Below are 16457 nucleotides of genomic sequence, written 5' to 3'. Positions count from 1 at the left end.
AGTCCAGATTTTTTGGAGTTTTATGAAACGAAAATTTGTGACTTGCATTTCTGTGTACTTTATTTATGTCTAGGAGTTTTGTTTAATCTCTAAGACTGAAGATCATGCAATTTTTCAGAATTCGGAAATCCGAATACAATAGATATACATGTTTTTAAGTTACATGAAGTTATTTCCTTTTTCCAGTCTATATTTATTTATGTCTATGGTTGTATAGCTTGAAAAATGTGAAGTCTCTTATTGAAAAGTCAAATACTTTTAGAGAATTTAATAACTCTTTTATCGTCTGCTTCGTCCAGCCGGCCTTGACCTCAAGTTTTAAAACGTCATGCTTTCACTTTGTTGTTAACTTCCGTTGTATATTCTCCATCAATGCCAGCACGGCTGGCTTGTCGTGTGGTATGCGCCCTGGACTGTAATACTGATGGGTTCGAACCCTGCCCGCTGCCATCCCCCGCTGTCCTTCTGGAGGTTAGTACTAGGTTGTGATAATCTTCCATTCTTTTCCTAACAGTTATATTCAGAGCTGTTCAAATCTCCCCTAGATCTGGTGAGTCAATTCTTCTGGCTGGGCATAAGGATAATGTGGAAAGAACGTTTTTACTGATCAACGCACAGAGGACAAAATAGAGTGTAGTTTTACAGCCTTTGAGATCACAGATAGTAGCCTTACAGCCTTTGAGATCACAGATAGTAGCCTTACGGCCTTTAAGATCACAGATAGTAGCTTTACAACCTTTGAGATCACAGATAGTAGCTTTACAGCCTTTGAGATCACAGATAGTAGCTTTACAGCCTTTGAGATCACAGATAGTAGCTTTACAGCCTTTGAGATCACAGATAGTAGCTTTACAGCCTTTGAGATCACAGCTAGTAGCTTTACAACCTTTGAGATCACAGCTAGTAGCTTTACAACCTTTGAGATCACAGCTAGTAGCTTTACAACCTTTGAGATCACAGCTAGTAGCTTTACAGTCATTGATATACTCACATGTTTCATTTTCATCAAATACATTTTAAGACTAGTTTATAAATTGTACTTATTTATTTTTTGTATCCTCCTTTGTGAGGATTTGTCCTCCTTTTTGTCTTCCTAAGGACGTGCAGTACTATCCGGTTACTAACTTATCTTATAAATTACAGACGTTCCTTAAAAAAAAATATATATATATATATAACTATTAATTGCGCAGCGTATCATTGTCATTGGTTTTTCTTACCAACTCAGGCAACTTACTCCGCGCTTTAAAGTTATTAAAGAACACGGTTACAAAAAAACAGTTTGTGTGGAAACTCAAACTCAAAATCGGGCCCCCGAAGTGGTCCGCTATGTCAGGTAAGATAATGCAAGTTTCAGAAAGAATATCAGAAACTATGAACTACAAACTATCAACAAGTTACAACCCTATCTTCGTCGATTCAAAAACAGAGCTTGTGTCGAAAGTGTTGTCGACACTGTTGTATTGTTAGTTCGACTAACGACTTGATACCACAGGATTAGGAGATTGTTATTATTATTATTTTGTTAATATTGTTACGATCTCTCCTATTCAGGCTTTCTATAATCACTGCTAAACACAACACAACACATCAAGAACTTGACAACAAGGCTCCAAATAATCTGGTACTTTAATACTGGTCAAATCAAACAGCCAATACGACACAATTGGCAACACAATCAACTGCTACAAGGTTAGACTGTATATCACTGTACTAAACTCATAACTCTACTGTCTCTTCCTGGACTCGTACGTTTCACTGGAAGACTGCACCAGGACCGACTTCATGGCTGACTCACAGTCCCGGTCTCAACGCTCTCCGGTCTTGAACTGCCGCTTTCCTACACACTATGTCTGGTCTGCCCAGGCTTATGATCAGATGACCATAACACGGGCGCTATTCACGTGCAAAGTTCATGCCAGTACTGTCCCTTGCCTTTCAATACAGCATGCTAAACTGTATTATTGACATGTGTCACGTATGTCAGCTGATCACACAGTTAACCCTTTTGCGTCGCGAGTAGGGTTATAACAATATTCACATGTATTCAATGAATTGAATGAACTGATGGTTATGAAGATATAGTTAATCCTTGGTGTCACTTACAAAGAATGCAAGAGGAATAAAGAGAGTACAGACAGCGACCACACGATGACCTGCTATCCACTGTCAAAAAAAAAAACGTAAACTCAAACTCTATTGCCACATCACAAGGTTCTCATGGGCTCGCAAAGACATTCCTTAAGGGAACAGTACCAGGAAGAAGAAGAAGAAGAGGAAGGCAGTCAAAGCGATGTGAAGACAGCATCAAAGAACGGACAGGCCTGTCAGTGAATGAAATTCTACCAATGACAAAGGACAGAAAGGAATGGAGAAAGACAGCTGACAGACGGCCCAACAGACTTAGGGATAGGTGAAGATGAAGATAAATGTGAACATGGCCTAACTGATGTTAGGACAGACGGACAGACAGACCACACAAAATTAATAGCGGCTATTATCCTAAAAAGCACGAGTACGAATTTGTCCTAGCATTTGGAATAAGAAATATGCCTTTATCTTTGTGTCTTTCTTAGTAAGTTCACCAATTACATATAAATACAATATAAAACACTGAACCATAATCTTCAAATACAAAAACAAAATTTAATAAAATACTCTGAAAGACACAAAGATAAAGGCACATTCCTCGTCCCATATGCTAGGACAAATTTGTACAAATACTCTTTGTTCCCTAGTGCTATTAGAGCATGGAATGGGTTGCCTGAGCTAGCCAGGAAAACCAGTGACTTGGCAGAATTTAAGTCATTGGTTAATATGCATGCCTTTTTTGAAGTAACGTCTGTATTATATAAGATAAGAAGAAGATAAATACATAACTAAAACATTAGTTTGAGTAACATAAGTTTGAATCTGATTGGCAAACACTTTAGTTCTAAATACTTACGACATTGGCTTGTAATCAAAACAATCATACAAACAAAAAACAGCAATGATTGGAACAAGTCCCCAGTGCAACAGGCGCTAAAAACATTTCTCTAGCTTGTGACAACTGAAAAGCTTTTAATTGAACATTGAAATGTTGGAAAAACCTGGCCAACTTGTGGATTTTAATTTCGGTTAATCCTAAAGTAATCTCTTGGTCTATCTGGCACTTTATCAACATTGGTCAGGACTAGGCAGTTAAAGAAAAATCTAATCCTAATCGGTAAGGAGCACAAAAACACTGACACTAATCCTAACCGTTGTGACAGGACAGTTTGATTGATTGAATCACAAAATTTGTTCTCAAATTATGTTCAGTTATTAAAGAAGCCACATTATACCTAATTCCAATTTTCATTTTCGTACAAATAAGGAAAGGCCTAATACTACAGCCCACAATAAGCCTGGCTGCCAGGCCATGTTTGAGGCCTACGCGCTTCGTGTGCGATACGACGGTTCCTGTGTTCGAACTCTTCCCGCTATCATCCAGGTCATTTCCAGCCTTCTGGCAGGACTTTTGGACTAGACATAAAATATTCATACATGAAGGAACGCGTGAAACTGTGTTAACTGTCACTGTTTAGGTTATCGCAAATATTGCATTATTTCCCTTGGATTTTACTGCGCCCCCCCCCCCCCCATATATGTAAAAAAAATGGTGTACTTTTATGAAAAAAAAACTGTTGCATAAAAATTATATATTTATATATATATATATATGCCTATATATATATATATATATATATAGGCCTATACAACAATAAAATACTCAGAAAGATACCAAGATAGAGGCACATTTCTTATTTCATGCGCTAGAATAAAGTCATACAAGTGCTCCTTCTTTCTTAGTGCCAGATAAGATTGACAGCTAGAGGCATGTACACATAGATCTACTGATTTCTTTATACTGCACTTCTTCTATTTCAACTTTAAGCTAGTTCTCAGTTCATGCTTCAAAGCTGATTAATTAACGAGCTCAATCTGGCGAACAAAATGCACTTAGTTTATCACCATTTATCACCCTTTATCTTCTACGATAACACTGGCTGAAACTTGGAATTTGTCAGTGCCATATATATATATAATAATTTTATTTATAAAGCGCTGTTAACAAACAAAATGTAGGCTTAAGGCGCTGTAATAACATTACAAACACAAACACGACAACAGAAATCAAAAACTAATCTAAAAAAGTTTTAAACAAGTAGGTCTTAATGTTCTTCTTATAAGTGGTATAGCATGTTGTCTGTCTGAGATCAATGGGGAGTGAGTTCCAAACCTTTGGAACATATATATATATGTGTGTGTGTGTGTGTATGTAGCCTATGTATGTGTGTATGTGTGTGTGTGTGTGAGAGAGAGGTTAATTGAACACTTGATCTAAAGACAACAATAAGGAACTTTCGAGACTTCACCTGATAACAAGTAATACAAAACTTATAATGTAAGGCATATATATCATGAACGAGAGGAAGATTTGACGGAGGAGGAGGGAGGAAGAGAGCAGAGATTGGGAGGGAGGATGAAGAGAGGGGCAGAGGCAGAGAAAATAAAGGAAAGAGCGCGGGAGAGGATAGAGATGGAAGGGGGGTAGACAATGATTGAGATGGAGGTAGAAATTGAGAAAGACGGAGAGAGGAGAGAGAGTGGGAATAGGAGAAAAGGGAGAGAGTGAGAAAGAAGTAGGGAGGTAGATAAAGAGGAGGAGCTACATACTAAGAGATAGGAGGGAGGAAAAGGTAGAGACAAGGGGCGAAAGAGAGGGAGGGCTGCAGAGAGAGGGGGAGGGAGATATAGAAGGAGAGGAATGGAGGGAGGTAGAGAGAGAGAGAGAGGAAGGGAGATAGAGAGAGAGGAAGGGAGGTAGAGAGAGGAAGGGAGGTAGAGAGAGGAAGGGAGGTAGAGAGAGAAGGCAAGAAAGAGAAACAGAGAGTTGGTAGCCATAGTCCATGTAAATGACAACAAACAAAATACATGTGGCTACATTGTCTATAACGACTCTGTATTCCCATATTATAAGAGTCAGTACGTGAACAGAACTGTCACTTTTACATAGCACAATAAAAGTGTCTGGATCATTTGTGTACTACTTAAATATGATCACTTTCATCTTCAATATATTACCTGCATTCTGCTTTCCTCTTCTCGAGTTACACGTATCTTTATAATTTTACACAGCCTACCCGGCAACAATCTTTTATTAACATGCAGTCAGAGCATGCAAGATTTCGTCAGTTTCTTTAATTACTTCCCTTTTATAGACGTCAAAGAGAAGGTCACTCTTTTGATGTGTAATAATTGCGCGGTGAATCGATTTCACAGTTGTCTCCCTCGACCTTTGACCTTCACGCACTTTATAAACATAAAAAAAATGTATATCTGCGTTATTAGCTTTGTTACTTCATTGTAAACGACGAATACTGCACTCCATATTTGAGTTTGAGGTTTTGGCACATCGGCACAATTTAGGCCATGTCGTGCCCGAAATCCGTCAAGGGTTACTCTCCCTTTACAAGAGCTAAATTCCATACAGTTAAATCATTAAAAACAAGGTATATCCGCAGTTAAAATAGTAAAGGTAGTAAAAATGTAATAATTAGTAAAAATCTTATTTGACAGATAATCATCTACGCTTGGACCATTTGAAGTCTATTTGAACTAGATTTCATATAAGTAAATTAAACACATTTTAGCGGACGACCACAATCTCTACACAGAGCTAATCTTCCCCAAACAAAGTTCATTTTCAAGATGGAACGAAATTAATTAATTACGACTGATTAATATTTGGCTAATTTTTTTTTTATATATTCATGGGCTGTCATCGAAAATTAATAATTTCGCAAAGTTTCAACTTGATCTGAGAATGGGCATTGGGAGAAATAACGTATTAAGGATTTCACCCACCCAGACAGACAGATGGAGTGAATTGAGCTTTGTAACAAACAAACAAAACATAAAACAAGATCAAGACTGAGTAAAACATTTTATGTTAGTCATTGTATTATAAACACTATAAAAACTGTAGACTCTTGACCTGAAGGATTTGTGAACAAGGTGTATAAAGGACACACTTTCAAAAGTCCAAAGCTACATTGGTATCCTTTGCATTGGGCTTTCAAAAGTCCAAAGTTACATTGGTATCCTCTACAGTGGAATTAATATTTCTTTTGTCTCTTAAAGGTATCTAAGATTATATAAAACAGCAAGTACACAGATCTTTATCCTAAGCTATTTTCATATCAAGGATTGATATGTAGACCAACGGCACCGCACTACCCTTGAGTCATAGGTCATAAAAGAGAACATGTCTAGCAAATATTGGGTGATATAAATCATAACCTTTTTTCAATGCTTTTATGAACTCTGTCTGGTCAAAAAAAGTGTATGCCTACACGTTTTTTCTCCCACACCCATTCTCGGATCAAGTTGAAACTTTGCACAATTATTCATTGGCGTGGACCAGTGTTTCCCAAGCAGTGTAGCTGTCAGAGAGCTCGTTAAGAGAGATATCGTTAAATATGCGAGGTTTTGTCCCCTTAGAAGACTGTACACGTTATTTCTCCCACATCCATACTCAGACCAAGTTGAAATTTTAAACAATTATTTTTTACACCTAACAAAACATGAATCAATTTTAACAAATTAATCAATTTGTCAATTAATTATTGGTAAATAATTATTGTTTGATATCGAATAAGGGAAATAACTTCTATATTATAGAGAGATATAGTTGTAAGTGCGGAGCACTTCCCCTTAGAAAAGCCTTGATTTCTATACATTTTGTGTTTTGTTTTATAACTTGACATAGAACCATTATATATATATGTGTATATATAGAACACAAAGGCAGACAACTTTGTGAAAGAGAAGCAGACGACTACACATGACGAGCTCAGACAAAACATCACAAGCATGCAATGTGTTTGATAAATAGTAGACTTATTATTTATCAATGATGCAATGCAATGGGGTAGTTCCGGATTTCTTCTTAGTCACGTGGGTGTGTTGTTTACATTAATGACCTTATTGATTTCACTGTAATTTAAAAATGAAAATAGTCTAGATCTATACATCTTTAAGTAATAAAAAGAATGTTACACTAATTCACTAATTTTCATGATTATTTAGTAGGTCTACCTGATCTAGGCTAGCACTAAATCTAGATCTACATCTTATCATAGGAAGCTATTGCCATTATTGCCATGTATAAGACCACAGTCACGTGACTTTTTATAAAGTAGGTCAGAGATTCGGAACTACCTCATTACATATACAAGGGCAGCTCTGATGAAAATTATAAATATTATGTATCAATTATACATTACATATTAAGCTACGTGGATGGGTTCCTGGTCGTCTGATATACTCTTGGATATCCTGGCTTCCAAGTTTCAATGAGACTAATGTCGTGATTTAACCTATGTTGAGAGTCCGTGGTCCGTTGCCTGATTAAGACTGTTCGTAATTTCACCATATAGGCCTACTCCATAGACATAAATAAATATAGACTGGCCAATTAAAGAGTTTTATGAAACGAAAATTTGTGACTTGCAATTTTGTGTACTTTATTATAAAGCATTTATGAGCAGTATAAAAGTGCTTTTTTAACTTTGATACACACCTATATATATTGTAAATAAGGAGGCAGTGTAGCTTTGTTTAATCTCTAAGAATGAAGATCATGCAACTTTTCATAATTCGGAAATCCGAATACAATAGATATACATGTTTTCAAGTTACATGAAGTTACTTCCTTCGGCCAGTCTATATTTATTTATGTCTATGGCCTACTCTCATTGCACTATAGGCCCTACTGAACTTGAGGCTGGCGTTCTAGGCCTGGATCTAAAATACGCGCATCATTTATTTCTTCCGCACTTAGCTTCGCATTTTATATTAATTATGAAATGTATGGCTGACTGAGCCAAAGAGCAAACAAACCAAAAAAAAACGGCCGATAAATCCACAAATCAAGAAACTGACATGGCAAATAGAGGGGCAAGAACTCAAGTGGAGAGATTGAGTCACAGTGATAGAGAATTACGCCTCTTGGGACCTCACAACTGCCAGCTTGGTTACAACGCCATCCAGATAGATCTCTAGTTCCTGTAGAATCGGAAGGATTGAGGATATGTTGACTAGATATTAGATCTAGAGCTGTGATATTTATATCCCTTTATCTATCTTTATTACCTGGTATCATTGAAACATAGATCTACAATTATGGGAGACAATAGAAGTTTAACTCTTTCTCTCCGTAATTATTTACAACATTCCGTTGGAATCAACGTTGGTATCGTCAGTTAGGAGAGAAAGAGTTAAATCTATCAGTTACACAAAAAAAGGTATTTATTTTACGAAAAAAAGGGGGAAAAAAGAGGGGGGTGATCCAGGAGAGGGAAAGCAGCTTTAAGGAAGATGCGAGTAATTGGAAAATGTTACAGAGCATAACTTTAATTTTTTTTCGCTGAAGCGATTTAAAAAAAAATTGTTATGCACTCTACTTTTGACAACGCGGAGAACTACACCGGAAGAAGTGTAACAGGTCCAACTGATTGCGGATTGATTTAAGACTCATGTGTGTGTCGGCCACACTTGATTAAAATAAAATGCAAACCTTGTAGGAAGTACAGTCGCAGCGTGACGCACAACAAGGACATACTGATTTACTGTGACATCTCACTCAAATACATTAATAATAGAAATAATAATATAATAATAATAGAAATAAATTATTAAAACTTTTTTCGTTATTTTTGTCACGTGTTCTTGTTTTCAAAATTGTATAGAGGCAAGGCCAAATATAATAATCACTGGAATGGATATTTGATCTAATGGCTGTGAGATGTGTAAAAACCTGGACAACAAAGGCTTAGCTTGCCGAACGATAAACAAAATGGGGGAGGAAGCAGTATTAGAAATGCCTCGCTGTGGCACCCATATCCACGAGGTTCTGTTTCCGCTGGTTCAGAGTTAGAAACTATCAAACAGAGTGTGAGGGAGGGGGACGAATCGGAACATCTCCCTGGGCCACCACTTGAGGGGTCACCGAAATGAGAGTTTGAATTTTTTTTTTTACATTAAATATTGTTTGTTTGTTTTACATGTTTCGGATATTCATTCAGAGTTGAAGATAGTTTACTTCCTAGTCCAAACCTCCCGCAGGACGACGAGGAATGGGAGCGGGCAGGGTTTGAACCCTCGAACGTCGATAAATCCGAACGACAGTCCAGCGCGCAAAACGTACGACCTGGAAGCCAACAGTTCAATGTAATAATGTCGAATGTCAAAACGCAGGGGCTCCCAAAGGGGGTCAAAGCCTCCCGGGCCCTCAAATGATTGCAAATTCCTATCTACGCCACTGAACCATCACCTTTAAAACACAGAACAAAGATGAGGTATCGCGTTTATGGAAGCCTCACACACACACACACACTAATCCCACTCAAGGAAGAAACTGTTAGGCACCTCTGTTGACTCAAAGTCCAAAGAAGAAGAAAGTTCCAGCCATTCATCCCTGTGGTACCAATGTCTACCAAGGAAAGCCTCCCCCCCCCCCACTAGTTCCACTCATAGAAGAAACTACTAGACACCCCTATCTGAAAGGCAGACCATCAACAAAGATGGTAGTATATGGAGGGCTCCCTGATTTGGAAACCACTCCGCAGTTCATCTCATGTATTGGTCTAGTCATCTGAACGCTCCAACATAACAATGAGAACGAAGAAGAAGAAGAAGAAACAAAGATGGCGCCATGCATCTAATCCTGTGATACCATAGTGACTTTCACCATTGTCTTAAATGACAAAAACATCTACCCGTTGTACGAAACAATAAAAAAACTTTCATTATAATAAAATGGAACTTACTCAATCTTATGATCAATACACTCAAAACAAAACAATTGCATGTAGGGATACACAGGGGTTGCTATCCAAAACCTTGGTAGATCATTGTAAGACTATCACTAACATATACATTAAAATATTGAAGATAAATCTTCATATCTGTCTAATTCCAATTTTTAAGTGCCCGAGCTATCGATTTTAACTGTTGGTGTCAATTTTACCAAGCCCCAATAAAAGCATGCAGGCAGGCCCTCGGGTTTTATATAGCAATGATATTTGAGTTCTCACAGAACACAATAAATAATCATTATCTCTCAGATCTAGATCTATTTCTTTTTTTTTCCCTTCACTATCTTCCTATGAAGTAAATCGTCACAAGAGTCTATTTCTGTATAAGGCGGATTGATATGTAGGCCAGTGGCACTACACTGTTCCTACGTTATCAATCAAACAACTTGCGTCCCCTTTTTTTTTTAAATGTTGCTATAAGCCGGAGATCAATGATCTACAATATTGTTGTAATTTACCTAGCCTACCTGATATGATGAAGTGACTGTGTGTATGATTCCGATGGATCGATAGAACATTAAATTTGATATTTTGGACGTAAGATAAGAAAAGAGATTTTATTTTCAGACCCGGCCAGATAGGCCATGCTGTTTGTGATTTTGTTGAACTGATATGTTTTGGATTGTTTCGGAAATTTCGTGACGTGACTTACTTTTTAAAGTTTATATTTTTGATATGATAACCAAACGATACGCATAGTTAAATAAAACAAAATGGCTGCTTACAGGTCCGCAAACCAAATTAGTACATTAAAGACTGTAAACAGAATGACCGCCGCCGTGAAAGAACATGACCATATGTAAGGTTGTAAAAGTGACCTCATTCAAAGACTAAACAAATGATCGTGGCTGAAAACAGAATGACTTATTTCAAGACTAATGAAAGAAAATGACCATATTCAAGGTTGTAAAAGTGACCTCATTCAAAGACTAAACAAATGATCGTGGCTGAAAATAGAATGACTTATTTCAAGACTAATGAAAGAAAATGACCATATTCAAGGTTGTAAAAATGACCTCATTCAAAGACTAAAAAATTATCGTGGCTGAAAACAGAATGACTTATTTCAAGACTAATGAAAGAAAATGACCATATTCAAGGTTGTAAAAATGACCTCATTCAAAGACTAAACAAATGATCGTGGCTGAAAACAGAATGACTTATTTCAAGACTAATGAAAGAAAATTACCATATTCAAGGTTGTAAAAATGACCTCATTCAAAAAAATGACTACATGTTAGTCAAATGTCAAAATTCAATTTTTGACCAAAACAACCATATAATGAACATAAACTTGGGGATCACATGCGAAATAAAATGACCACATTCAAGGCTCTAAAAACAACAACAACATAAACACTCACAAGCTGTAAATAAAACGACCAAATTCAATATTTTTTTTAAATGACCACATTGAAAGACTTGAACAAAATTACATTCACATATAAAAATAACCACAATTTATTACTGAACAAACTGACACCAATCAAGTGTTTAAAAAAAAATGATCACAATCAAAGTTTGTCAACACAATGACCACATTCACAGATGGGTAACAAAATACTACATATAAAGCAATATATAGTTTAAGGAAGCAAAAACAACCACCATACTTTTGTCTCTTGACTAAGATTTAATAAAAGACTGCACTGCGCATGTCATAAAACCTATTTTAGTGCGTTGACAAAGTCTCCATCATGTTGCAGCCACAAAGAAACAGGCAAGCGTGTGTGTACAATATTGACCTACGCAGAACAAACACACACACCACTACAAGTTCAATATTAACCCACTTAATCGGCCAATATTGAGAATACAAGGTCCATATTAACTCACACAAAATGTCTACACTGGGAGATCAGTTCAGGAGTAGACCACTCAGTTCCCTTAAATTGTTTAAAATTACCCGCCTATTGTCTCCTATATAAAATAGAGTTTAAGGTGTATGTATGTTTCTCATAGAAATCAACACCGTTTGACCAATCTTGGCATGGGCGTTTCTTTGATAATAGCGTTGATCGTAGGATATGTCAAGTTGACCCACAACGAGAGTTTACTAGATTTAGGTCAATGAGGCATCGTGACATAGATCTAGGTCAATGAGGCATCGTGACATAGATCGAGGTCAATGAGGCATCGTGACATAGATTTAGGTCAATGAGCCATCATGACATAGATTGAGGTCAATGAGGCATCGTGACATAGATCTAGGTCAATGAGGCATCGTGACATAGATCGTGGTCAATGAGGCATCGTGACATAGATTTAGGCCAATGAGGCATCGTGACACAGATTTTTAATACTAAAGCTGCATAGAAACCATTTAAATTGATACAAAACCAAAAAAAAAAACAGAGCGAAAAGTCAAGCAAAGCCGGGTAACCACAAGCAGTATATAATAAATTCAACACTATATTGATAATTCATACCAGTTCGACATCGACATGGACTCAATCGGCATAGATGACCCACTACAATCCCATATGCTAGGACAAATTTGTACAAATACTCCTTCTTCCCTAGTGCTATTAGAGCATGAATGTGTTGCCTGAGCTAGCCAGGAAAACCAGTGACTTGGCAGAATTTAAGTCATTGGTTAATATGCATGACGCGTAGGACGTAATCATCTTCTTTTTTGAAGTAACGTCAGTATTATATAAGATAAGATTTACAGCACGAATTCAATATGGACCTAAATCGTTCAGGTCATTTCATGCAACAAATAACAAACAGCATTGAGGAAATATATTTATTACAAATGATCCAGTCTGGAACATGTCTCGCAGCTAAAAGCCATTAGATCATATAACCATTCCAGCAGTTATTTGTCTATATTTTTGTCTGGTTGGCAAAAAAGGAGGAACACTTCAATACTGTCAAGAAACGTAAGCTGAACTGGTTTGGTCACATTGTAAGACAGGACTATCAAAAGTCATTCTTCAAGTTACAGTGGAGGGAACACAAAGGAGGGGTCATCCAAAGCAGGCTGGACAACGTAAGAGAATATACCGGCCTCTCTCTTGATATCTTGATTTGACCAGAAAAAGGGGAGGGATTTGGTTACGCTAACAGTCACAGCACCCCAACAGCGAAAGTCAATGGACACACACACACACACATATATATATATATAGTAATATAGATATAGATAAATAGACAGATAGATAGACAGAGAGATAGATAGATATTTATAGCTTTTATATAGCGCTACTTTCATGCTTATAGCATTTGGTCCAATCTCAGTTGTGGACCAGTGGGGGGGAAGGGGGTATCTAGGAGTTTGTTTTCCGTGCTGCCTTTAGGTGCTCAGTAAACACAACTCTGCCCGAGTCGGGTGTCGAACCTCGAGCCCCCTTCTAGGTAGCCAAGCCAAGCCACGTTCAAGCGCACTTAGCGTCTCGACCACTCTAGATAGATAGATAGATAGATAGATAGATAGATAGATAGATAGATAGATAGATAGATAGATAGATAGATAGATAGATAGATAGATAGATAGATAGATAGATAGATAGCGTGTTAACGCAATAATAACAATCTATCTCAACTGGATTATATAGATAGATGGTTGGATGGATGGATGGATGGATGGATGGACGGACGGACGGACGGACAGACAGACAGCCAGGTATGTAGGTAGGTAGATAGATAGATAGATAGATAGATAGATAGATAGATAGATACAGGGTGAACACAACAATAACAATCTATCACAACTGGATTATATAGTCTAGCTGTTTCTGGGAGGGATGCGGTTGATTTGTGTCAGCGGGGCGCTATGTTGTACGTCAAACGTTTGAAAGTTGATAAAACACCACTTGATCAACTCCCGATTGACACCACATTGCAGACAGCGGCTGGCGGTCCGTGACCAGCACCACACGACGCCACACACCGAGACTACGGAAACGTTTAGAAACGAGCCCCCCCCCCCCCCCTCTCTCTACAACCACGTGAATGAATCCCACGGCTGCCTTTGTTGCGCCAGCCCTTTCATAGAAATCTGTCGAGAGAGTTCCAGTTTAACGCAACGCTGGACTCAATGATACACGGGGAAGGGGAGAGGGGGGGGCGATGACAACATTCATTCCTGGGCCACAAATGGGACAGGTTTCACCTCTCTGTTCATGTTTTAATGGCCATTAATCCGTTCAACACTAGGGCACCACACGTCGCGCAGTCTTGAGTCAGTCAAATATTTTTTTTTTAAAGTACAGATTTTGGAGTAGGCCAAATTACTTGGATTAGATTCTTTTCCCACTAACACTCAATCTATTGATACCTCAGACTGATAGAATTCTTTCTTTTTTTGGACAAAGCTTATATCAACTCTGTTAAAAAGTTTGAATAAGTTATTTCTCCCACACCCATTCTCGAATCAAATTGAAACTTTGCACAATCAATCATTGGGGTAGACAATACACGAATCGATAAAAAAAAAACTAATAAATTAGTCAATTAATAACTGATTATTAAATATTTTGTTTGATAAAAACAATGGAAACTAATTCACGGATATGGCTATATATGTCGGGTTTTGTCCTCTTCAATAATTGTACACGTTATTTCTCCTACACCAATTCTCGGATCAAGCTGAAACTTTAAACAATAATTAATTGTACTGAACAAAACATAAATCAATTTTTAAAACATTAGTCAATTAATGATTGGTAATACGCTCCACAGCCACATGAGGAAGTGTGCTCTGAGATGAACCATAGTCGTTCTACGACTGAAGGAGGCCAATGAAATTTTAGGATATCGAAAAAGGAAATAAAAATTAAATATATAGTTGTAAGTGTGGTGTTCTTCCCCTTAAAAAAGCATTGCTTTTTGAAAAAAAAAAGTGTTGTTTTTTTTAATTTTGTTTGGCTGATGTGGAGTTCAATTAATCCCCTTTTATACCTTGTCGCTTAAACATTGACAACTAACAGGTTGCAAATGAAAACGTCAATATTCATAAGCACTTCGCTGGCACAGTGGTTAGTGTATTGGCTTGAGGAGGCTTGAGCCCTCGAGTTGGAATTCAAGTCGTACAACAGTCAGTGTGTGTGTGTGTGTGTGTGTGTGTGTGTGTGTGTGTGTGTGTGTGTGTGTGTGTGTGTGTGTGTGTGTGTGTGTGTGTGTGTGTGTGTGTGTGTGTGTGTGTGTGTGTGTGAAAAAAATACATTCTAAAAGCGACCACAGTAACGTTTACACCCCCCCTCCCTTTTTTCATCTTTCTCCAAAACTAATTGATACCATTAGCCTACACTTATACACGCTTTAAAAAAAAAAGAATTTTTAAATATATTTTTCTTGTTCTATTGTGTAGCCTCCTCAAAGCCGTTTAGGGGCCGCCACTCCTAATGCTCCCTTGAAACGCCCCCCACCACTCCGGTGGACTTGTCGGACTGGGTCATCCAGGGTCACCAGTTTTCTCTTTCATCCCCACCGTAAACTCAAAGGAGGTAACCTGAAAGGGCTGGGTTCGCTACCCGTTGTTTGGTTGTTTGCCTATCTGCTTACCCTTGGTTGTTTGCCTAACTGCTTACACTAACAGACGTTACCACCGAGGCGCCAAGTTGAGGCCGCGGGGGCTGGGATCTTCGAAATAAGCCCCCCCCCCCCCCAGATTTCTTTGAAGTGACGTTTTCATTTAGAGCAAAAATTGCAATTTGATTTTGATTTGATTTTTTTTTTCTTTTGATTTTCAACATGCTTGTAAGTTCAAATGTAATCTAATCAAATCAACCAATCAAATCAACAAATCTTTACAACAAATCTTTACAACAAATCTTTACAACAAATCTTTACAACAAATCTTTGCAACAAATCTTTACAACAAATCTTTACAACAAATCTTTACAACAAATCTTTACAACAAATCTTTGCAACAAATCTTTACAACAAATCTTTACAACAAATCTTTACAACAAATCTTTACAACCAATCTTTACAACTAATCTTTACAACAAATCTTTAAAACCAATCTCTACACTTGAACGAGAGCGCAACCAGTGAATCTAAACGCTGTTCGTTAAAAGTGAATCAAATCTAACAAAGGGCGTGGTGTCTGAATGGTAGTAAAGCGCATGGCTTCCGTGTTTGATTCTCGTTTAAAATTGATGTGTTTAATATCTGGATTTTAAGGACGCCCCTGAGTACACCAGGCTCTAATGGGTACCTGATCTTAGTTGGGGAAAGTAAAGACGGTTGTTCGTTGTGCTGGCCACATGACACCCTCGTTAACCATTGGTCATAGAAACAGATGACAATTACCTCATTTGCTCCATAGCTCGCAAGGTCTGAAGGGGAACTTTACTTTTTTCTTACTTCACAAAACTAAAACCTTTTTTTGAAGCAACGTCTGTACTATATAAGATAAGATAATATAGTAGCTAGGTAGTACCAAAGTGAGACTTCTTGTTGAAATGACTCAGCCAAAGAGCACATAAAGACAACAACAGCGTGAGACTCCTTGAGACGTCAAATTCTATGTACAGCGCTAGACCGAGACCACAAAAGAAATAAAAAATTGATATACTGATCTGTCAAACAAAAAAAAAACAC

General features: G+C 37.5%; 1 protein-coding gene across 3 annotated transcripts in view; it reads right to left on the bottom strand.

The window, feature by feature from the left end:
* Window positions 1-16457, bottom strand: part of LOC106054213 (cyclin-dependent kinase-like 1) — a 58803-nt gene that overhangs the window by 26233 nt on the left and 16113 nt on the right. The window contains exon 1 of one of the 3 annotated variants that reach the window (XM_056023216.1): window positions 9858-10021. The exons of 1 other annotated variant lie outside the window; for it this stretch is intronic. In XM_056023216.1, coding sequence (XP_055879191.1) covers window positions 9858-9898 — 41 coding nt within the window. In that variant the 5' untranslated portion in view covers window positions 9899-10021. Of the gene's footprint in view, window positions 1-2947; window positions 3048-9857; window positions 10022-16457 lie in introns of those variants that run through there. One more of the 3 variants, XM_056023218.1, reaches the window with a different exon arrangement.

This window comes from Biomphalaria glabrata, chromosome 3, assembly GCF_947242115.1.
Source record: "Biomphalaria glabrata chromosome 3, xgBioGlab47.1, whole genome shotgun sequence".
Lineage (NCBI taxonomy): Eukaryota > Metazoa > Mollusca > Gastropoda > Planorbidae > Biomphalaria > Biomphalaria glabrata.
This window is presented reverse-complemented; position numbering and strand designations above follow the sequence as displayed.